Source organism: Aspergillus viridinutans, assembly GCF_018404265.1.
Source record: "Aspergillus viridinutans IFM 47045 DNA, scaffold_5, whole genome shotgun sequence".
NCBI lineage: Eukaryota > Fungi > Ascomycota > Eurotiomycetes > Eurotiales > Aspergillaceae > Aspergillus > Aspergillus viridinutans.
The window spans coordinates 720,305-742,167 of record NW_025091221.1 but is presented as its reverse complement, the minus strand read 5'-3'; the positions used below and the strand labels follow the sequence as shown (position 1 = coordinate 742,167).

At 48.0% G+C, this 21,863-nt stretch overlaps 6 protein-coding genes across 6 annotated transcripts; 5 read left to right on the top strand and 1 right to left on the bottom strand.

Annotated features, from left to right (window-relative positions):
- Positions 1-2,855: 2,855 nt before the first annotated feature.
- On the bottom strand, positions 2,856-3,479 carry Aspvir_007196 (DUF3431 domain-containing protein; the record flags this gene model as incomplete). Its single annotated transcript, XM_043270378.1, has 1 exon — positions 2,856-3,479. The coding sequence occupies one exon, from the start codon at positions 3,477-3,479 to the stop codon at positions 2,856-2,858; it is 624 nt and encodes a 207-aa protein (XP_043126313.1).
- A 1,530-nt stretch (positions 3,480-5,009) lies between these two features.
- Aspvir_007195 (DNA replication protein PSF1) lies at positions 5,010-5,793 on the top strand (the record flags this gene model as incomplete). Its single annotated transcript, XM_043270377.1, has 3 exons — positions 5,010-5,036; positions 5,089-5,615; positions 5,700-5,793. 3 exons carry the CDS (start codon positions 5,010-5,012, stop codon positions 5,791-5,793), a joined length of 648 nt encoding a protein of 215 aa, XP_043126312.1.
- Positions 5,794-6,694: 901 nt separating this feature from the next.
- Positions 6,695-10,177, top strand: Aspvir_007194 (sulfate transporter family protein; the record flags this gene model as incomplete). The annotated part of the gene is made up of 6 exons (XM_043270376.1): positions 6,695-6,926; positions 6,980-8,323; positions 8,377-8,576; positions 8,633-8,866; positions 8,914-10,094; positions 10,153-10,177. The coding sequence occupies 6 exons, from the start codon at positions 6,695-6,697 to the stop codon at positions 10,175-10,177; spliced, it is 3,216 nt and encodes a 1,071-aa protein (XP_043126311.1).
- A 2,176-nt stretch (positions 10,178-12,353) lies between these two features.
- Positions 12,354-13,326, top strand: Aspvir_007193 (uncharacterized protein; the record flags this gene model as incomplete). The annotated part of the gene is made up of 3 exons (XM_043270375.1): positions 12,354-12,835; positions 12,885-13,093; positions 13,163-13,326. The coding sequence occupies 3 exons, from the start codon at positions 12,354-12,356 to the stop codon at positions 13,324-13,326; spliced, it is 855 nt and encodes a 284-aa protein (XP_043126310.1).
- A 2,279-nt stretch (positions 13,327-15,605) lies between these two features.
- Aspvir_007192 (uncharacterized protein) lies at positions 15,606-17,517 on the top strand (the record flags this gene model as incomplete). Its single annotated transcript, XM_043270374.1, has 5 exons — positions 15,606-15,877; positions 15,950-16,148; positions 16,236-16,437; positions 16,493-16,783; positions 16,841-17,517. The coding sequence occupies 5 exons, from the start codon at positions 15,606-15,608 to the stop codon at positions 17,515-17,517; spliced, it is 1,641 nt and encodes a 546-aa protein (XP_043126309.1).
- Positions 17,518-19,449: 1,932 nt separating this feature from the next.
- cpcA (amino acid starvation-responsive transcription factor GCN4) lies at positions 19,450-21,667 on the top strand (the record flags this gene model as incomplete). Its single annotated transcript, XM_043270373.1, has 4 exons — positions 19,450-19,570; positions 19,624-19,687; positions 20,134-20,882; positions 20,934-21,667. 4 exons carry the CDS (start codon positions 19,450-19,452, stop codon positions 21,665-21,667), a joined length of 1,668 nt encoding a protein of 555 aa, XP_043126308.1.
- Between the last annotated feature and the right edge of the window lie 196 nt (positions 21,668-21,863).

Genomic DNA, 21,863 nt, shown 5'->3' with positions numbered 1-21,863 from the left:
CATCTAGTAGGGATATCGAATATCATCTAGTAGGGATATTGAATGTCGTCTATTAGGGATATCAAATCAATATTGAATGTCATCTATTAGGGATATCGAATCAATATCCCTGACCCTACTAGATGGCATTCGATATCCCTACTAGATGACATTCAATATCCCTACTAGATGACATTCGATATTGATTCAGTACCCCTAATAGATGACATTTGATATTAATACTAGATGACATTCGTTATCAATACTAGTTGACATTCGATATTGATTTGAATATTTGGATACCCCTAATAGACGACATTCGATATCCCTACTAGATGACATTCGATATCTTATGGTTGCAGAGATATAAGGGAATAATTATCTCTGTTAGTGGTTAGTATAAAAGTAATAGTGATATATATATATACATTAACCTTTTAACTACTATAATTTAGGAATAATTCTAAACTACTACCTATTCAACCCCCTAGATATTAAATTAATATTTTAGATATAAATTAAAATAACTATAATTACTATATATTTTATATAAAAATATTAATTTTCTATAAGCATGCTAGATAGGCCCTAGGCAGATGGTATGTGTGGTAGCAGTGGCATCAGTGTGGTGGGAGGTAATCATGGTAAAAAACATTTTGGCCGGTTTTGTACATTCAGTCCGCCGTACTTTGGGTATATTGTCAGCATGAACTAGTGTCGTGGACTGTGCGGGCTTCCAACCATAAAACACCTTGAACATCCACTATGATTGTAACTCCATCTGAGACTCGAAAATGCGTCCTGTTGTCTTACTATTCGGATTTAAGGCTGCTTTTGATTCTTCATGTACAGCTTGATACCAATCATCGCGTCCAATATTCATCCTTAATGGACAATCTTGTCTCTTAAGAAGCTTAGCTAATCTACTTAATTAGGATGGACTCATAAGCTTATGTGTAGTATGAAACTTCTACTAGCTCTCCTAAGCAGATGACATAAGGAGGTAATAAAAGGATGACTTAGCTATTTAGGTCTCTTCATACAGACAGACAAGCTGATTTTTTAATAGCGTCTATCACAATGTGCCCATGGATGTCTGAGGAGTGAGACTGTGTACCTTAGTTACCTTGATTCTACTATGCTTGCAGATGTCTGCGTTCAGTATACTGCTTTTAGTTATCTATTTTCATACCTTGTGCTGCTTGCGGAGTACTACCGTAAGCATATTATATCATTAATGAAGATATATATAGACCCCCTTGTCTGACAGGTTAGGAAGACAAGGATTAGTCTTATTATCAACTAATCTACTGTTTTATTGTACTATTTTGGTCTAATACTCTATCCCTTATTGTTTCCAAGTCTTACCTAGTCAACAGGCTTATCTACCCTGTCCAGTGGATTATCCTTACATAGATATCCTATATTACATCTTGCAGTGCAGATGACAGACCTAGTAATAGCTAGACTTTTATTAAGTTATAGAGATCTTAATATTAATAAGAGGGCATAGAATAAATACTAGTTTATAGCTCTGCATTAAGCTACTAGTATAAGAAAACTTAGGATAGTTAACCTACTACTGACGAAGTGCAGTATTAATATTAATGCTAGAGATATTAAGGAAAGAACCCCTCTTTAGTAGGTAACTAAGAATAATTACTTAATTATTATAAAGCAGCTCTTAGCAGAAAATAACTTAGATATTAATACTACTAGTATTAGTAGATTAACACCACTTCACCATGCTATTAATTAAGTAAATAGTATAATTATGTATTCTCTCCTTACTAAGGATAGGCTTAACCTAAATATTCCTCATAAAGCAGGGCTGACCCTACTTAGTTATGCTGTGCATAATGGGGATAGAAAAATGGTAGATCTCCTCCTTATGCAGGAGGACATACAGATCAACTCTGGTAGCTTCAGATCAAACTCTCTGCTAATATTAGCAGTAATAGGTGGGCACTTTAGCATGATGCTATGGCTCCTCCGCCACGCCCATGCAGCCAAAATGATGGTAGCTTAGCCATACCGTATCTAAGGTTGAGCGCAAATGGACTAGATTCCCTCAGAACTGGCGGGTGTCATACTACGGAAGATAACCTACTGCCGGTAAACTGTTGCTATCTCATGGCCTGACGCCTCCAGATAGCTGACGACCATCTCTTATTTTGGTATCGCGTTCTCCGTCTTCGCTAATACCGACGCAGTATCATATCCCCAGTAGAACGAAGGACGTGCTGAAACACAAAAATCGTGACTCTCTGGACAAGGAAGAATGTTGCCAACAACTTGATACTGTAACTCTTCCGGGACTTAGTACGTTTGAGTAGCCTCTCTGATCCGGGGGCAAGAGGTCTTCGCTTTATGAACCTGTCAACCTTAAGATCATCCGGAGGTGTCCGGACGACCATGTCTATTTGTAGGTGCATAGATTGTCCAATTAATCGCGCATATTATCAACCATATTGGCAACAATATCCAATGGTGCTAGAGGGTCGTTTAACAATCCAGTACGTCAGTTCCTCACCAGTTCCTCATCCTCTGCTTTTCGTGAGTGTCCAGCCCCTCGAAGGTATACTTCAAATCGATGATGCAGGGGCGGTGCCACAAGAGTAGCCCTTCAATCTGAGATTTATGTACACTCATAAGACACATTGTCTTTAAGCAGTTGCAGTGTCCATATCTCAGCTAGAAAGGCTGTCGCTAAGAGCAATGCTCCATTTGCGGTACAGTAATCCCAAGTGCACTCATATATCCTTGAGTGGATCTAGTTCAAGCAATGTCTCTCTAGCATAACTAGTTAACCGGGTACAGTATTTCGCCAGATGATAATGGCCCGCACAATCCATATATATCGCACCAGCATTGCTCTACACGGGGGCAGCTGGGGATTCAGTGTTAGCTTTCGGCCATAGCTGAAGGTCCATGACGTACTGCACCGGATCTTTCCCAAATATGATATGCCACAGTTTCTCCATCACAAGGCCTATCCCATAATTATCCGTGACTTCTGTCTGCGCTATCCATTGAAGGATTCGTTTATAATCGTCCAGAGGCCGCCGTCGTATCATTTCTCGACTGACAATAAACTGAGCGCAGCAAATATGCCCGATACGCGGAGGAAGCTGCGCCGCAGTGACGTTAAACAGCTCCATATATATGTTGGGAAACAGATCGTAGAGATATGCATACTCGATATCGTTTGGCTGCGGATTCAACGGATGCCACGTGTCTGGACAAAGAGGCGCTGTTTTGCAGCGTAGATTGACAAATCCTTCCACCTGAACAGCCTCAAACCGTATCCTGCGGAGGTGATCAATTGTCTTCAACCCAAAAAGATCATTATGCCATTGCTCTTCCGCACCATGAATGAAGATGGAAAATTCTGGTAGGTCATGGTAGTAGTTAACGATGTATGTCAGGTACGCTGCAGCCTCATGGCCTCTTGTTGTGAGAGGCTTCAATAGACCTTCCTCAGGTTGCTCTGGGTCCATGGTATATGCATATAGTCCGCACCCACTAGAGGCTTGGCTGTTAGATAAGGTGCAGACAGGCAAATTGAAATGGATATAGGCATACATTTCCTGACAGAAAGGTCTTATCCAATTAATGTTTTCCTTTCTCCTTTTTGCTATAACAATCGCCTTGTCTGAGACGGGGATATTCTGCTGGTTGTACTTGTATGCTGTTGCTGTGATGATAATGGAGGCAGCTGTTAATAATACTTTATTGCAAAGCAAAGATTACCTCCTCATGTGCACTGACTGTGTTTTCTATGACCTGACGTGGATATTCCACTTGAGGAATGAGTTGCATTGGGCGTATCAAAGAAGCAGTTGAGGGCACTGTCATAGATATTATATGCAATGGTGAAAAAAAGGACAAAACTGATCAACAATCGGACTTTCTGGCTCCTTGGAAGATGACAGTTACGCATCTTGTAGACATGCAGAGGATGGGAGTGTGAGATCTAATTGTGACTATGCATGAAAAGGAGAATAACACTTTGTCCAGAAGGATCTGATGCACATGGGCAACTAGCTTCTCCTCAAGATGTAACAGTCCAGCCGTGGACTGCGGCTGCGCTAGGCCTAATGCAGAACTGACTGAAAGCAGTAGTGAATAATGTAACATAATTCCTAACTAAGGCGCCCACCTGGGCGAGCCGCCCACCCCTCATCTGATTTTAATGCATTCAAATTCAAAACTATCCAAACAGCTACCATGCCACCAAAATCACGTCAAATCTCTAGGAATCTAGTGGAATAAGAGGGAAGGATTCAATTAGTAATATCTGCTTTAAAAAAAGGACAAATTCCAAGCATTTACCATGCTATAAAGATATTTAATATGCCTAAATCTACCCTCCATGGCTGACTTAATAGATGCTAATATTAAATTAAAAAATATACTAATGGTCACTGACTATCTCCTATATAGGAAGAATTATTAATAGAATAGATTCTATCTAGAGATCTATGCAGAGTGCCTCCTAGGCCATCTTATATATAGGAATTAGGAAATACTCAGTAATATGCTGGCTGAGAGAGAAATAATAAAAGTAGTAGAGCAGGAGCTAGTATTATTAAATAAGGTAGTATCTTAAAGTTAGTATTCCCTCTTCCTATAGTATTAGGATTTTATGTTATAGCTGATACATCTTTCTCTAGTCTAAAATAGTCATTAACATGAATAAGGATGGACTATTAATGTTAGGGGAAAGATTCAAGGCTCTTAAGCAACTTAGAAATAAGCTAGATCACGCAAGATAATGCATCAGTCCATATGCAAGAATAACCAGTCTCAATGACAGTAGTTTTAGACTATGGTGACCTCCTCTGTAGGTTCCTATGCAACGACCGCCTTCGCGGGGGTTGGCACGCGGAATTGTATCTATCCGGCAGAATAAACTTATCGGGCGGTCATTGACACACGCGTCCAGCGCGATCATCAGACGCAACAATATACAGCAGCAAATAGCACATAGAATTTTGACATCTCTTTCCACCATCCATCAGCCGACCATGTACGGCGAACTCGGAAACAAACTGGTCCGCCGCGTCCTACTCCCCCAATTCCAATCCGCGCTAACAGCACCCACAGGTCCAACACGCCAAACGCACGCAATCCCTCGTCCACCTCCCCMCCTACCAGACCGAACTGGTGCGCACCGTCGCGCGCGAAGTCCGCGATCTCGACCGCGACGTCGCCCGCCTCCTCGAACCCTTCGGCGGCAGCTTCAACCCCTCCGCAGACCCGGCGACCGCCTGCGCCCTGCTAGTCGACCATATCTGCACGCGCCGCAACAAGCGCTGTCTCCTTGCGTATCACCGCGTGCGCATGGAGAAGCTCGAGGAGCTCTGCTGGAATGGGGTGGATGTGCTGGAGCAGGAGCAGCCGAATGCAGAGGAAGGGACGGCGGCGCATGGGGTGGTGAGTTCGCAGGCGGGGAACCATAGCTCGTTGAGTCCCGAGGAGGAGGAGTATTTTCGGCAGTATAGTGATATGCTGGCGGCGTATAAGGGCCAGTGGACGGATATTGATTTGACGGGGAGCTTGGAGCCGCCGAGGGATCTGTTTATCGATGTGAGGGTTTTGAAGGACGCGGGGGAGATCCAGACGGAGTATGGGTATGTTGTGCTTTGTGTTGTTCCGTTTGGCTGGGCGATCCTTCTACGTACATTGAGAGCAGAGCTGATGTGTGTGTGGTACAGGGTTATCAATTTGACGAAAAACAGTCAACTCTACGTTCGACAGGGCGATGTGGAACGGCTGATCGCGCAAGGGTTCCTGGAGCGACTGAGCTGATAGAAACTGGACGATGATGAAGGGCTGGCGGTTTTGACGACTTGATGATACCCATTGTATATACGGTGCATTGAACTCTCTTTGTAAGGATTGTGGTATATAGTCTGTATAGGTATTCCGATATGCGGAGTACGAGGCGTCAATATAATTCCATGATCCAAATAATCACGCATGAAACAAACAATTTTAGCCAGTTGACATTTGAAAGCAATGAACGTTATCATATCCTACAGCTGATGGTAGCTACTTAAGTACTGCAATTGTCCAAAGAAGCAAAGACACGGACTAAGCTTGCATGCATATTCCGTCGATCATACTACACCATCAATTTCAGATTGTTTCTGCCCAACCTTCAAGTTTCAACTCTTGCCCCCACAGCTTCAAGAGGCGATTACTCAATAATAACAACGACTTTATCCGTGCGGTAATCAATTCCAGGATCTACTCATAGTTCCCGATCCACAATTGCCAGAATCCGGTAAAGCGCCCCCGGCGGAGACGATGATAACGGCCGGTGATAAAGACTTTTGTTAGTCAACTCACGGACCCGGATTGATAACGCCGGCAGCTTCTGGGCTCGGAGCTTTGAGATGAAATAACTTCTCCCAATGACACATGTTCGCTTTCAAGAACACCGTCAGTCATCTTCACCCCAGCTGATGCATCGGATTTTTGCAGGCCTTCTTCCTCTCAATTGTGTGGTAACCAAAGAACGCCAATTGCTCTTCGTGCCTTGACTCTTGCGTCATCCGGGATCCCACCCGTTTTCGTCTGCGGCCGTTGGGGTGCGGCACGCACACCGAGAAAGGAGCCTAGGCTTCTCGCCCTCAATTTATCCCCTCCTTTTTCATTCTGAGAAACGGATTGTGTGTGGCGCAGGCAGTAACGGTTCGGGTTCGCGATGGGCGTCATCGGACGTCGAGACCGCGGTGATTCCCGTGCGTCAGGATTTTTACCCCGTCGCCCATCTCTGATCAACACTCCTGCTCCAAATGTGACAGAAATACCGATCGAGCGGGCCAATCATGGCAGTACTTCGGACACTTCAGGACTCCAGCCTTCCATCCACGGCGGGTCGAGCTTCAGGACTCCGACTCGGTCATTCTACCATCGGTCCTTCAAAGGTCCTCAGGGTACGATAATAGGAAATTCCGTGAGGGGTTTAATGTCCTAACTGGCAGTCTAGATCCGGCACAGTATTCATCAGAGGGTTTGAGAGAACAAACAGCTGAATTAGCATCGTTTGCGCTGTCGCTTCCTCACAAACTGAGCTCTCTTCCGCGAAGCATGGATATCTTTCAATCGAAACAACAGACTGATGTCGCCGCATCTTCGTCAAGCCACTCCAGCACTGCGGGGGAGCTAACCATTGTTGACCCGGAACCGATCCCCGCTCCTGCTACCGGCTCCTCGGTATTGACCCAGATGATTCGCAGTCCTCCCTCTGGGTCGTTCGGGGATGAAACCGACCACTACGGAGGTAAGCTGAGCCCAAGCGGCGCGGCTGGTGTGGAAAACCCAAGGCTCTTATTTAATGATGGCGAGGAAGGGAACACAAGTACCGAACGGACATCGTTGCTGAATAAGACGGCGCAGTCTAAACCATTCCATGGATACGGGGTTGCAGACGATATTGAAAGGCAAAACTTAGTGAGAGAGCGCGAGTCGGGCGCACAACCTCATGCTCTAACGACAATCAGAAGCTGTCTTCGTCTGATAGCAAGCCCAAAGTCCTGGGACCGGCGAGCAGTATGGCAGCAGGGGGTGGTTTATCCCGTCAGCCTGCTACCTTCGGTGTTCCTCGGCCTACTGCTGAATATCCTCGATGCGCTCTCCTACGGGATGATCCTGTTTCCACTGGGAGAGCCTATCTTCTCTGAGCTGGGGTCAGACGGAATCTCGATGTTTTATGTCAGCACAGTCATTGCTCAGCTGGTCTTTTCATGCGGAGGGTCAGTCTTCCGTGGTGGTATCGGGAGTGAAATGATTGAGGTTGTTCCCTTCTTCCACCAAATGGCCATGACAATTCTAGCTCGGGTTGGTGAGGACAATCCGAAATCGGTTCTGGCAACAACCATCCTCTCATTCTCCGTCAGTTCAATTCTTACGGGGCTTGTGTTTTTCTTGATGGGAACGTGCAAGCTTGGTTCTCTCATTGGGTTCTTCCCGCGTCATATTTTGATTGGATGCATTGGTGGTGTAGGGTTCTTTCTGATGCAAACCGGGCTCGAGGTATCTGCCCGACTATCCGGTTCTCTCGAGCTTAAACTACCAATCTTGCAGAAGCTTTTTCATATGGATACATTGCTGCTTTGGATGATACCCTTGTTACTTGCGATTGCTTTTCTTATTTTGAAGCGCTTTGTGCGGTCCAATTTCCTGGTCGGTGGTTATTTCATTGCGGTGACCGTGGTTTTTTATGTCGTCAAACTCGCCGCGAGAGTGTCTATGGATACCTTGCGTAACAGAGGATGGGTCTTTGACGCTCCATCGTCTTCCAACCCTTGGTATCACTTTTATACGCTCTATGGTGGGTATCCCTTCAGGCTATCCCAATCGATCCTGACTTGACATTTTTCACAGATTTCTCGGCCGTCGACTGGTCCGCATTCGTTGACACGATTCCGGCGATGTTTGCATTGACGTTCTTCGGAGTCCTTCACGTCCCAATCAATGTACCGGCACTGGGTATATCGACTGGAGAGGACAATCTAAATGTTGACCGTGAGCTCATCGCTCATGGCATTACTAATGCACTGTCAGGTTTCGCAGGAAGCATACAGGTATGGTTCCGCAATTCAATGGACATCGTTCGTTACATATACTCATGCAGTTCTAGAACTACCTTGTATACACTAACAGTCTTCTCTTCATTGCCAGCGGTGGCAATTCTCGACTGGCAGGTATCATGCTTGCCTTTGCTACAATGGGTATTCTTGTTGTTGGTCCGGTGATTATTGGATTTATTCCTGTCATGGTCGTCGGAGCTCTGATCTTCATGCTGGGCATTGAGCTTATGGAAGAAGCCTTGATCGACACGTGGGGGAAATTGCACCGACTCGAATACTTAACAGTAAGTAAGCCCTATCTTGTCATTGAGCTGCATCCTAATTCGTACAGGTCGTCATTATCGTCGTCACTATGGGTGCTTGGGACTTTGTGGTTGGCATCTTTGTCGGAATTATCTTGGCATGCGTGAGTTTTGTGGTGCAAACCTCACGCAAATCAGCTGTCCGGGCTACCTTTTCTGGCAAGATTACGGGCTCGACTGTCAGGAGACCTCCCATCCAACAGCGATACTTAAAAGAGGCAGGGCAGCAGACACTCATCATCAAGCTTGCTGGCTACCTATTCTTTGGGACGATAGTCAGCGTTGAAAGTACCATGCGCGGACTCATTGAAGAGGAAGCTTTCAACAGACGGCCTATCCGGTTCCTCATCCTGGATTTCTCGCGAGTGTACGGGCTGGACTTTTCCGCGGCAGAAGCCTTCACGCGTATAAACCGGATTCTCCGGAGACGCAATGTGCAGATGACTATATCTGGGCTTGATATGACGAGTGAGGTCGGGAGGAGCCTTCAGAACGTTGGGCTTCTTGCAAGCGAAGGCGGCGTTGAGATTTTCAAGGACCTTAACTCGGCCCTTGAATTCTGCGAGAATGATTATCTCAAGGTCTTTTACAGCCATCGCGAGGCATTGATACGAAAGAAGAGCGGCGGGTCGTCACCCCATCTTGAAGTTCCTGTGTCCCGGAACCAAATGCAGGCCGCTGAAGGGATCGTTGGCTCTCCCCGCCGGCTGTACCTCCAGCAAGCTGCCACGACTACTCTGCGCGAGGACGAGACGGCAGCAATGGCTTCGGTTGCATGGTCGGCGATGCGACAACCGCTCCCTTTGCTCCTGCAGACTTTGCAGGGGCTCACCATCAAGAACGAGGATTTCTGGTTCAGGGCATGCCCGTATTTTGCTCGAGTCTGCTATGCTGCGGGTACCGTGCTGTTCCAAGAGGGCGACTTACCCGAGGGATTCTACCTGCTCGAGTCGGGGATGCTCCGAGCGGAATATGAGCTGCCGCAGGGCCGTTATTTCGAACTGATCGTCGCAGGACGGCCGTGTGGCGAGCTGCCGTTCTTCAGCGAAACCCGACGGACTGCGACGGTCAAGGCGGAACAGGACTGCGTGGCCTGGTGTCTGAATGCCGAGAAATGGCAGCAGTTGAAGCAGGAAGAGCCCGAGATCGCGCAGGAGCTGTTGACGGTGAGCTTGAAATTGACGAGTGAGAGAATGGACAGCATCACATCGTAAGTACCTTGGCTTTGCAACATGGCCTGCCGACAATAACTAACTGAGTATGTTTAGGTATGTCTTGACAATGGCAGCTTGATCACTATACTCTTATGACATGTAGGATGTAATTGGATGAAGCAATTGGGCATTGCATATCTCGCATTGGCGGTCTTCTGAGCACTCGAATACTCGCATTAGCTTATTTCATGTATATTGGATCCCCTGACTCTTAGATAATGTGATTTCTGCTTGAAGATTAGGAACTCTAAAGAACATATTGCCATGCAGGAATAGACTAGACTGATGCATGCTTGACGCCTTTGATGCCCTAGTTGCCGTGATGCAAGATGATGCGATGCATGGCAGGATGCGCATGACTTGAGGGGTAGAGTCATTTACCCACTTTGTCAAATCGACCGACCCCCTTTGTCAAACACCGCCCACCATAGCAAAATATTTTCTTTCTCTTCAACCAAAGCTTATCCAATTTTCAACCTAACCACATTCAAAATAACTAGTAAGTATTAATTTATATAGAATGATTAATAGCTAATGTGGCAAGGATGAAATTAGGAGTGATTTAACTAAAAGCCTATAAGAAACCTACCTATAGCACCCTTACTCCCCAGACACAGGCTATCCAGGCACAGGCTATCTAGGCATATATAAGGGACCCCTTCACGCGCAGTAAAGCACTAGAAGTAGAACCTACTACCAGAAATTAAGAATAATTCAGATTACTAGTATATCTAATTTGTCATTTTATGTCAGGTTTTACTAGTAAATTCTATTATATTTTAGACATGCTGTGACACTGTCGAATCTGTAGTTTTAATATATATTTTTATGGTTTAATAGGGTGTTCGGGGCGCGTTTGACAAAGGGGGTCGATTTGACAAAGTGGGTAAATGACTCTATGTCCTGCGTATGTAGTCGTTTGCTACGCATTTTGATGCTGCATCTAGCACTCGTGTGTACAGATACTTAGACGTGCGGAGCTCACTACTATTTTATCCCATGATCTGCAATTCAGATAGACAATACAGCAAAACACTGCTACTGACTGCACCATAGATACGGAAGTCGGCAACAACTGGTCCAAAGCTGCCAACAGGACAAGCAGCGATCACCAGATGTGCAGGATCGACATTGGACAGTAGTGGCATGATTGGTCGGCGATTGTGACTGGTAGGTAGATAGCTGCTGGTAACTGGTGACGGGGGAAAAAAACGGTTCGAAACGGCCAAGAGGGCGTATTCCGTAAATCTTGATTCTCTCGCCGGCTCAGGGTCTCATCCCGTAACTCGTAGGTATTATTAAATATCCGTACTCTGTATTCTGCTCATACTGAGTCAACCAGTCGAGTCTCGACGTCACCAGCCAAACGGGAACTGATACGCCATCGGAAAATGCAGGGTCATGCTAATATAGGGCTGGCCTCGTAGCGGAAGGTACCTTTAAGCAACGTGATGGGACTTGAGAATGTGATAGGTTGCAATTTGCGACTTGAGTGAGAGCGGGTTACTCAGTGGGGGTCTTTTTTGCCTCACACAGTAGGTAAAGTTAAGGTAGATGCACAGCAAAAGAATCTGCTGAAATCTACACAGCTTACGCAGCTAAAATTCCGACAGGAGCTTTACCAGGCCCTATTTAGATATTGGACTCCTCCATCTGGGCCGTGGCATAACCCTATTCAGGTCAGCCTCCCAGATAGTTGATTAGATAGCTCTCTTGAGCATATACGGGAGCGAAGACCTGAAAGTAAGCAGATAAGATGTACCTGGTGCCTCTATATAAATTATATGCAGCAGCAAGGTACTACTAGTCAACAGATTTTAAAAGCAAGCCTTACTATCTGGAATTGCAAGGCCTGTAAGGACTGAATTACTATATAAAATACTACATTAAGATGTAACAATATAAGTGCTAAGACACTTCTAGAGAGTAGAGAATGAGGTGGGTTATGTATGAGTTTTAGTTATATTACCCTTTATGGATTTCTCATGAGCGCTAACAGCTACTAAAGATCATCTAAGATTATGTTGCAATTAAAGCTCAAATTGCTAACTCTCTTCCAGTAATCAAGCTTCTAGGGTTAATTAATAGTGTAACTGACAACTCTGGACAGTGAGGCTAAGCTGCTACTACCTAACTCATCCATAAAACCGAGATGACTGTCTTATGCTCCTTATAATGTACCTATGTAGCAGAGCTTTCAAACAGCATATAAAGGGCTAGATATCCTGTTTACTTGATCTTCAACCGCATCCACAATGAAGTTTTCTCCATGTCTCGCGGTCTTAGTGTCGTTAGCGGCGGCGGCCCTACATCGCCCTAACTGGCCCAAACGTCACTTTGGAGACCAGGAGATCACAGATCCAAACGTTCTCGCGGAGCTTCAAACCCGGCATGCGCGCTTGCTCGCAAACATGAGGGACAATGAGGTCATCTATATGCATACTGACGAAGCCATTGGCTATCTGAACAGTCCATTACAGAAGCGTTTAGTTCCGCCTATCATCCTTGGTATTCTTGGTATAGATGCTTTCGTCGAAGTTTTTAGCGAGCTTGGGGGCTACGCAGCAGACATAGCAGCCGGCCTCCAGAGAGCACTCGACTGGAATGATCACGCCATTTGGACCGACCCGGGCCACTGTCGCGTGTTTTTCCAGACACATGCCGGCAGCGAGTTGACCTTCAAGACCTGGAATATCAGTTCTGATTCTGACAGCCCCGATACAAATTGGAACGACCAGTGAGTAAACGAAGGATTGCTTCGGGTCTCATACTGACACTTGTTTTAGCCAACCTTGGATTGACCCGCACTCCAACCCTCCACCTGTGATCTATTTCGACAGTCCTTTCATCGGCACTTACAGTGTCCAGTTTACTGCCACCGATCAGGTCGCCTGGAGCGGCATTGACGGTACCGAGAAGTGCGTCATGCAGGGCATATGTAATCCCCAGTACGTCTTTTATCGCAATGGTTATAACATTCTCATCAATACATGGCGTAAGTGAATTCCCCTCTACGTGACCCAGACATCCGTGTCTAGTATAGATCTCTCTAAATGTAATGCAGACTCCCAGGGAGAGGTTTCTAAATGTCAATACTCGGACGGCGAGGAGTGCGGAGGTCTGTGTTCCTCCGGTGTCCTGGACCAGTTCTCGCGGCACGGCAACGTCTGGGGAGGGTGTTGCGCCGTTCCCTGCATCTGGGACGGCCCAGATGGTGACTCTATGTGAAGGATACTCTTTCGCCTACGCTTCCAAATCTAGATTAGCACGACACATCGCTGATCCACTCCCCCTTTTCTTTTTGTTGATAGAATATAGAAAAGCGACTGTAGGATTAGGCACCACGTTGGGCCCTTTATTGGTATTTATGAGTTCTCATAGTTGACAGGCACGATGTCAACAGGTACTTAGGTATGAAATAGCATGTGCAAATCTATGCATGACAATAGGATGGATCATGGAGGGTGTCAACGTGTTGTGGTTGGGCAATCGCGAAGATCGCAGCAGGAGTCACGGGGCTGCAGTCGCGTGGACTCTCATGCAACTCACCAACCTACTTTCACCTCTCGCAAGTTGCAGGGTAGATAAATGATTGGAAAGCCGCAGAAGCGCAGATAACTAGAATGTTCCAAAATGCACAGTGCGACGACAAACCAAGAACGCTGCTTCTGATTTGCAGAGTCAGAATACAAGGTGGCGGCGGGTTTCAATTTCAATCGCCTCCTTGACTCGGGAATAATGCAGAGGAGTGCAGGTTCCCTGGCGAAAATGCAGAGCGTTTTGAGGTGGATCCCGCAAGGATGGGTGTGTCAGCCTGTCAGGGGGTGCTACTTTTGGTAGCTGGCTTGCTGTTTGTCGCAAGGATTTGGATCGTCATTGAAGTTTTGAATACAGAGAACCGAGAGAGGAAGTGAGACTGTTATTCTTTTCTTCATACCTGTGTCTATTCCTCTATGCTGGAGGATATCTTGATAATAATACGCAGATACTGGAAGGAGTTCTCTGTACTACCAGAGTTAGCGTCTCGCAATTTTAAGGACGATCTGAAAGAAGACCCATGGATCAAAAGGATCCAGCGGTGGCTGGCGTCCCACAAACAGATGAGCGAGGACGGGCCAGGTGACATGATTGTTGATCGCATCAAACGGCCACTCAAAGAATTGTTCTTGATGCCATCGCTAAGGTATTAGGGCTCAATTTTGTGGGTTCAGCAATACCTGAGGTGCCTCTTGAGCATGTACTCGTATCCTCAAGGTCGCAAGTTGAAGGATTTTTCGCATCATCATAATTCGCAGAACACCGCTAAATGACACTAAAACCGACCAAAATTAAGTTGGAATCGGCCCAAAAATTTAGGGACAATTAGTGGGTTGGTTCGGAATGGGTCCGCCCAAGCAAGGCCTAGTTAGTCTAGAGCCATTTAATATCGACCTATCTATCTGCACGACCAGTAGGGGAGCTCCTGGAGTTGATCACGAAGCTATCCACATACGTAGTCGGAAAGCGACCTTAGTAATTAGTCTGAAGAACTAGCTGTCATAGTGTGCTCCTTAGCATCTGAACTACACCAGTGTTTCATTATTCCTCTTTTTTTTGACTTTATTAGTAGAGGATCATGGCGGCAAAAAGGAGGTAGATAGATAAAAGATACAAAGCAAAAATTTTCGCGTCCTCTGATATCTACTCTGAGGAGGCCAAATTACCTTCAATAATGGATTGCCCTTGGGTTGGTCAAAAGTCTTGGACACCTGCAGCGCATCCAAAACATAGAAAAAAAAGCTTCCCGAAAGGTTAAACAAACAGTCACGGGTCCCTTGTGTAAGGATAAGACCATCCATCTTTTGATAATCATCCAGAGGTGTTTAGTCCTGAGCAGCCGGAGCTCTGATGGGCCTGACTAGAGAAGTGTACCTATACGAGCATATGGAGCCACCCCTAAAGTGTACCAAAGTATCAGGTATCAACTGCTTCCAAAGACAAACAAGAAAATTTCACCCAAAGGACTACTTTGTGCCATAGTAACCAAAAATTAACCAATAAACCATGCCTATCATTACCGTCCTTCCTCTCCGGCTAGACCTAGTCAGGCCATAGTGAGGACCGCCCTGCAGCTCATTGCCCTTCTGGGCTGATGCGCCATCAACCCAGGCTGCATCCACCCCCCTCCTTTCACCCCCTTCTCCTTCTTTTTCTTTCTCTTCTCTTTTTTTCTCCTTCCTCTCCCTCCCTCTCTTTCTTTCTTCTCTTCTTCTCCTCTCCATTCCATTCCTGATAACTAAGCTATCACGCTTTTGTTCGTTTCCCACGAACCTTTCTACCCATTCTTCCCTTGTGATACCCGAGCTATTCTTTGCTTTGTGCTGAGAGAGCTCCTGTTTCCTTTCTGTTGAGATACCCCCCTTGAGATACCCATACTCGACCTTGATACCCGAAGCGCTTATAGCTTCTCTAACGGCTACTTAATCAAATTCACTACCATAATAACCTTTTAATCAACCATCATCACCATGTCGGAAGTTCAGAAGCCTGTTGAGGAGACCCCCGTGGCCGTCCCTGCCGCCGAGCCTGTCGCCGAAGCTCCTGCTGCCGTTGAGGCCGCTGCCACTGAGGCTCCCGCTGCTGAGGCTCCCAAGGAGACCCCCGTTGAGAACGCCGAGGCCACTCCCGCTGCGGCTGAGACCACCGAAGCGCCTGCCGAGCAGCCCAAGGAAGAGGCCAAGGAGGAAATCACTCCTGCGACTGAAGGTGTGCTTGGACACAAGGGACCTGGTCTGGTGAAGTAAGCGCTACTTGCGAGCCTTCAGATGGTGATGTGGAGCGATGGCTGACTTGTTACTTTTTTGGTCAATAGGGGTCTGCGTTTCTCCAAGCGATTCTTCTACTTCAGCAACGAGCCCGTCGAGGCCAAGCACCTGTCCGTCTTCCGGCAGAACGAGAAGCCTGCTGTCGCCAAGCCCATCGTCGCTTGGGCTACCCAGACCGGCAAGGGTCTCCTGTTCCTGACCAAGCGCGCTGAGGACAAGGCCCCCCCCGCTGGTATCTTCAACTTGGTGAGGGATTTTTTTTTTCCTTTTTTTTTTTTTTTTTTTTTTCGGTTTGGGACATAGCATGGTTATTCGTACTAATACTCTCTTTAGGCCGAGATCTCCGACCTTGCCAAGGAGGGCACCAACGAATTCCTCTTCAAGGTTAACGGCCAGAAGCACACTTTCCAGGCTGCTAACGCTGCTGAACGTGACAGCTGGTTTGTTGCTCTCGAAGCCAAGGCAGCTGAGGCCAAGGCTGAAAAGGAGACCATCGTTGCCAGCGAGGGCTACAAGGCTGAGCTGGAGAAGCTGAGTAAGTCATGTTGGATCGAGTTGCTGAATACGGATCAATTCTAATCCTGTTGCAGCCAAGCCTGTTGTTGCTGAGCCCGCCAAGAAGCCCGTTGAGCCTAAGGAGGAGGCGAAGAAGGAAGAGGCTGCTCCTGTTGAGGAGACTAAGGATACCAAGGAGACCAGCGACGCCAAGGACAAGGCCAAGAGCCGCTCTCAGTCTCGCAAGAGGGCCAGCATCTTCGGCTCCTTCCTCGGCAAGAAGGAGGAGACTGAGGAGAAGAAGGAAGAGAAGACCGAGGACGCCAAGCCCGCCGAAGCCGCCGCTGAGCCTGTCGCCGAGGCCTCTGCTGCTGAGGCTCCTGAGGGTATGTTTTATCAACATTCAAAATCTAACACGAAGCCGTAAGCTGACTATCAACAAGCTCCCGTTGCTGCTGCTCCTGCCGAAGAGAAGAAGGAGGAGACCGAGGCAAAGAAGGAGGAGAAGAAGGCCGAGAGCCCTGCTCCCAAGTCCAAGCGTACCTCTCTGTTCGGTAACTTCTTCCAGAAGGTTACCAGCCCTTCCCACGAGAAGTCCGAGAAGGAGGCTGCCGCTCCTGCTGAGCCCTCCGCTGTCTCCAGCACTGCTCCCCAGCTGGAGAATCCCGTCGAGGAGGCTGCTGTGAAGCCCATCGAGCCAGAGACCGTGACCTCTGCCGCCGCTGCCACTGCAACCGAGTCTCCCAAGGAGACTGCCGCCGCTCAGTCTCCCACTGCCGAGACTCCTGCCGGTAAGGACAAGCGTCGCACCTCTTTCTTCGGTAACTTTGGCAAGAAGAAGGGCGACTCTGACAACGAGGGCACCGACGGCGAGTCCAAGGCCAAGGGCAACAAGCTCGGTGGTCTTTTCCGCAAGCCCAGCAAGGCCGTGAAGCTCGACAACAAGGAAGCCACTGCGACCAAGGAGGCTGAGGACAAGGCCGAGCCCGCCGCTCAGGAGGCTTCCGCTGAGGCGGCTCCCGCCGAAGAAGCTAGCAAGCCCACTGAGGCCCCCGCCGCCGAGGAGGCCAAGCCTGCGACCGTCGCTGCTACCTCGACTCCCGTCCAGGCTGCAGCATGAAGTGCTCATTCTCAGAGGCGTGTTGTCGAGTTTGAGAAATGGTGGGATCAACGCTATGCGTCTCCCAACACCTCAGCCTGCTGTTGAATCATTACCATGACGGAAACCGAAAACGAAAAAGTGTTAAGAGAAAACCCCTCAAAAATATTTCAAAAAAAACATATATGTCGATCTGGATCCGGTTTGCCTTTTTTTTGCTGTCTTCGAACCGCTCTATATCGTTTCCGCAGGCACTCCTTGGCCAACCTCGTTGCCGACTGGTCTAACGAGAATTTGGTGCAAGGAATGTCAATGATACCCACATGCTGCTTTGGCGGTCATTTCTCAATGCATCGACGTCACCGGTGCATTTCGTTCCTTAATGATATCCATTCGCGCAGGTTTATCCAGCTTGCGTGTGTTCATGTTTTGCGCCGTGCAACTAGATTGATACCACTTGCTGTCTTGCTTTGATGTTGGTTGATCTACGATCACTAGTTTGATACTTTTTTGTGTTGATACCCGAAGGGGAGGACTGGATTTGGTGGCTTCAACTCAAATCGAGCCCGGTTGTTAACTGTTTGCTTGGAGCGTGTACGCCATGTATACTTGCGCACCGCATCATAGTAATAATTAATAGATTCAATAATGCGTTTGTATGATTCCGGTGTTTCTGGTAGATCGTGATCTCCACAATTCCATTCCAAATTTGCATGTGAGAAGTAGCATATTGATCCAAGGCCCGAACTTCAAAGCAGGCAGACTACGTTTTTCTGTCTATGGGGCTCAAATGTGGGCCAAGCCGCCGTGGACGACAGTAGAGAACAATCCCTTGAGATTCAAACTCAATTGTGCCTTTCCAGTTTCATTGTCTCTTGACCATGTGCCTTGATGACATCACTCAACGCAGCGCCTTCTATTGATTATTAGACTACACGCAGATTACCACAACCTCCTGTCTACAAGGGCAGATGACATCGAAAACGGTCAAGGGAAGAAAATGTTGGTGAGTATCGCCGACGTCTACGGCGATTCCCGGTAGGGAGGATCCGTATGTTCGTGCATGGGTCCTCCACTGCAGAGGTGGATTTCCGCGAGGTGCAGAATGTGGACATTGGACGCGATTGACCCGAGGGCTATTCTAGACTGTTTGGCTTCAGTGAGAATCTGACCCTCCTTGACGAAAGGGTCGTAGGAACCCGTCACCAGGGAAAAGGTAGGGATACGTATGGTACTTTCTCAAGGCCAGAAGGTTGGTAGGAGTATATATAAGGTGCAGACAACTGTCCTTTTCTCCAAACGGTCGAGCCACTTGTCCTTCAGAATGCCTGAGAGAAAATACTCACTACTATCTACTACTCAAAAATGATTCTGGAAGCGAAATCCACTGACTGTGCGCGCGGGCTGATAGAGTTTGGGCCTCGGAGATAGTAAAACGAAGTCCACGCCCTTTGATGACACCAACTCCCGAATGGGCAACAGGTGGGTGAAACCTGTGTTGGCGGGGAGAGAAAAGGGAAAGTGATATGAGTGGAATAACCCGACCGATCCCCGGTTTTCCTGTTTTTTTGTCCTTTTCGCTCAGCTCCCTTATTAATCCATTTTATTGTCTAATGCTCTGATTGGTTCAGCTGGTGATGGCGTGCTGAGACATGAGGCTCCCAGGCCACCAGGCTGCCAGGCGTTGAGGGCTCAGCCCCCCGTCCCTTGTGACTTGGACTGATTAACGGCCTGCATATGCCGTCTGGAGTGTGGAGTAGATAGGTCTATGGGTCCGTGGCTAAGATGAAATTGGCTTTATATGACGGACACGAAGCTGCAGGCTTGCGTGGATTCACCAATGTAATATCAATGAGACAGTTCAGGGAGGCTGTGATGAGACCGGCTTTCTTAGTGCTGTCGTGGAATTGATGCCTGGATTCTGGATGCGATGTTGCGCCATGTAATTGGACAATGGGTCGTGAAGCGGTACCTGTTGACCGGTACCGAGTACGCGGCGGAGTAATGGCGCTCCGTATTGCGAGGCATCCAAACCAGAGTATTGCCAGCGTCATGGAGTCCTCATTCCAGGACTGTCAATTGCCAATGATGGATTGTAGTGATACTGATAATCCTCTTCGTACGTAGTGTTCGATGAACTCGAATACCGAGTTCAATTGAAGGCGTCTTTACGCTGCGCCCTGCTCGACAGGTACGTACCAGAAAAGTACCTTACCTACCTGCACAGGAATGGGGCGTGTTCCCGCGGGCCCGACGGACCAATCATGGCGGCACATGGTCCTATGACTCACACCTGCTGACTGCATCAACGAGCGCTATCCCGATACGGTTAGTGCTGGAAGTGGGACATTGTTGCGGCGCCATTGGCTGCTGGCGGAAACGCACGGCGCACACAGACAGGTTAAGCTAGCCAGACACTGGCACACTCGAGGGTTTTAAGAAGTGCCTGATTTCCATCGCTGCCTGGCGCTTTTCTTTTCCCTTTTCCTTTCTCTCCTCCATCTTTTCTTCCTCTCAAACCATCATCACCTATTATTTTTTTTTTAAAAACATCTTCACCATACAACCACACAATTATCAAGAATATCCGTGTCAGTATCCATTGCAAAATGGCTTCCTTTTAAGCTCCTCGCCCAGAACGAGCTCGTCTTTCTCTCCTGAGACAGACACCATAGATCCTTCACGGTCTTCGTCACTTTCCAACATCTCCTCTCAACCTTTCTCAGAGTCTCCTGTCCCAGGACCTCTGAACTTTAGCATCGCTTCGCGTAGCTCAAGTTCTTCTTTGACCAACATTCTCCCGTTCGACGTCACGTCGTTCACCACGGATAACCATCAGCAATCATGGCTCCCCACGCCCCCGCCCCAGCAGCCTACGGCTCAGAATCTGAATTCGAATTCCAACAACGACAGCAACAGTTCCCCGCAGGAGGACTTTGTGCTCTATCCCGCCCCGTGTCCGCAGCCTCGTTTGAGAGACTCGCGTGCGCAAGTACTTCCGAGTACAGCCCCTAGATCTGTTTCATACAATCCGTTCCTGGTCCGATCTCAGTACCAGCAGCCCAGACGGCACTCGCTCAGTCTGTATCAGCACCTCCAGCAACAGAAACTTTCGGGTTCGCCTGTCCAGGTTCCTCGTGTGACCAGGCTTCACTCACAGTCTACCGGGTATTCTCTGTCCTCGTCTCTTCGGTCTAGTCCCTCCAGCCGGACGCACTTTCAGCGTGTCCACGCCGCGTCTGCGCCTTCGAATTCGCCAAATCCCAATCGTCCCCCTGTTCCATTGTTTTCAGCAGCCAACGGCACTCAATTCAGTCAAAAACAGCTCCAGCAATTACAACAGTTTTATCACCGCCGCATCATGTCGACCCCCAACATCGCTCAAGGTGAGCTGGCAGAAACTATATTGGTTTCAACTTGGTCTAATTCCGCAGCAGATATGCCCGACTTCTTCGGTCTGCCCTCGAATGACTTTGGGGATGATTTCGAGTTGAGCACTGAACCCACCATGCTTTCTCCTCATCAGATCCCCACTGGCCTCATGGCTGTCAAGGACTCTGTGGCAGGTGCCCCTTCGGGCACCATCTCGCCCAAGGACTTGTTCATGGATGCGTCGGCACCCCCGTCGACCTCATTCACTGATCTCAGCACTCCTTCCTTCGAGTCTCCTGGTTATTTCAGCCAGGACACTTCGCCCATGTTCCCCACCGATCTGGAGCTGGGCCCTGGCTCCGAGGAGTGGGGTCCGCTCTTCCCTGCTCAAGATGACTTCTCCACGGCCTTCGACTCCGCTGCCTTGGATGTTGCACTCGCTCTCTCCCAACCCGAGCCTAAGCCCGCAAAGGAGGTCTCTGTTCCTCCTTCTCCTGCGGTTCGCAAATCTGCTTCGCCAGCTCCTTCTCCTGCGCCAAGCAAGTCGGGTGTTAAGCACTCCACCGTCGCCGGTGTCAATGCTCGTCAACGCAAGCCGTTGCCCCCTATTAAGGTTGACACCGCCGACCCTGTCGCGCTGAAGCGTGCTCGCAACACCGAGGCTGCTCGTAAGTCTCGTGCTCGCAAGCTCGAACGCCAGGATGAGATGGAGCGACGCATCCGTGAACTCGAGAAGTCTCTGGAAGAAGCTCAGCAGCGTGAACAGTACTGGAAGGCGCTTGCCCAGAACAGGGGTTGAACGATGATCGATGGCTTATCTTGACGACATGCTGCGTTTGTGATATCTTGTTTGTTTCTTTGTTTGCTGTTTTTCTCTACCTTGGCTTCTAAAATTGGGACGTGCAAAATGGGATCTGTGGTGGCGGGGGCTCGAGCCCCTCGTCAACCGAATGCCAGAAGTACCAGTCAGTCTCCGCAGGATGGTTACCTGACGA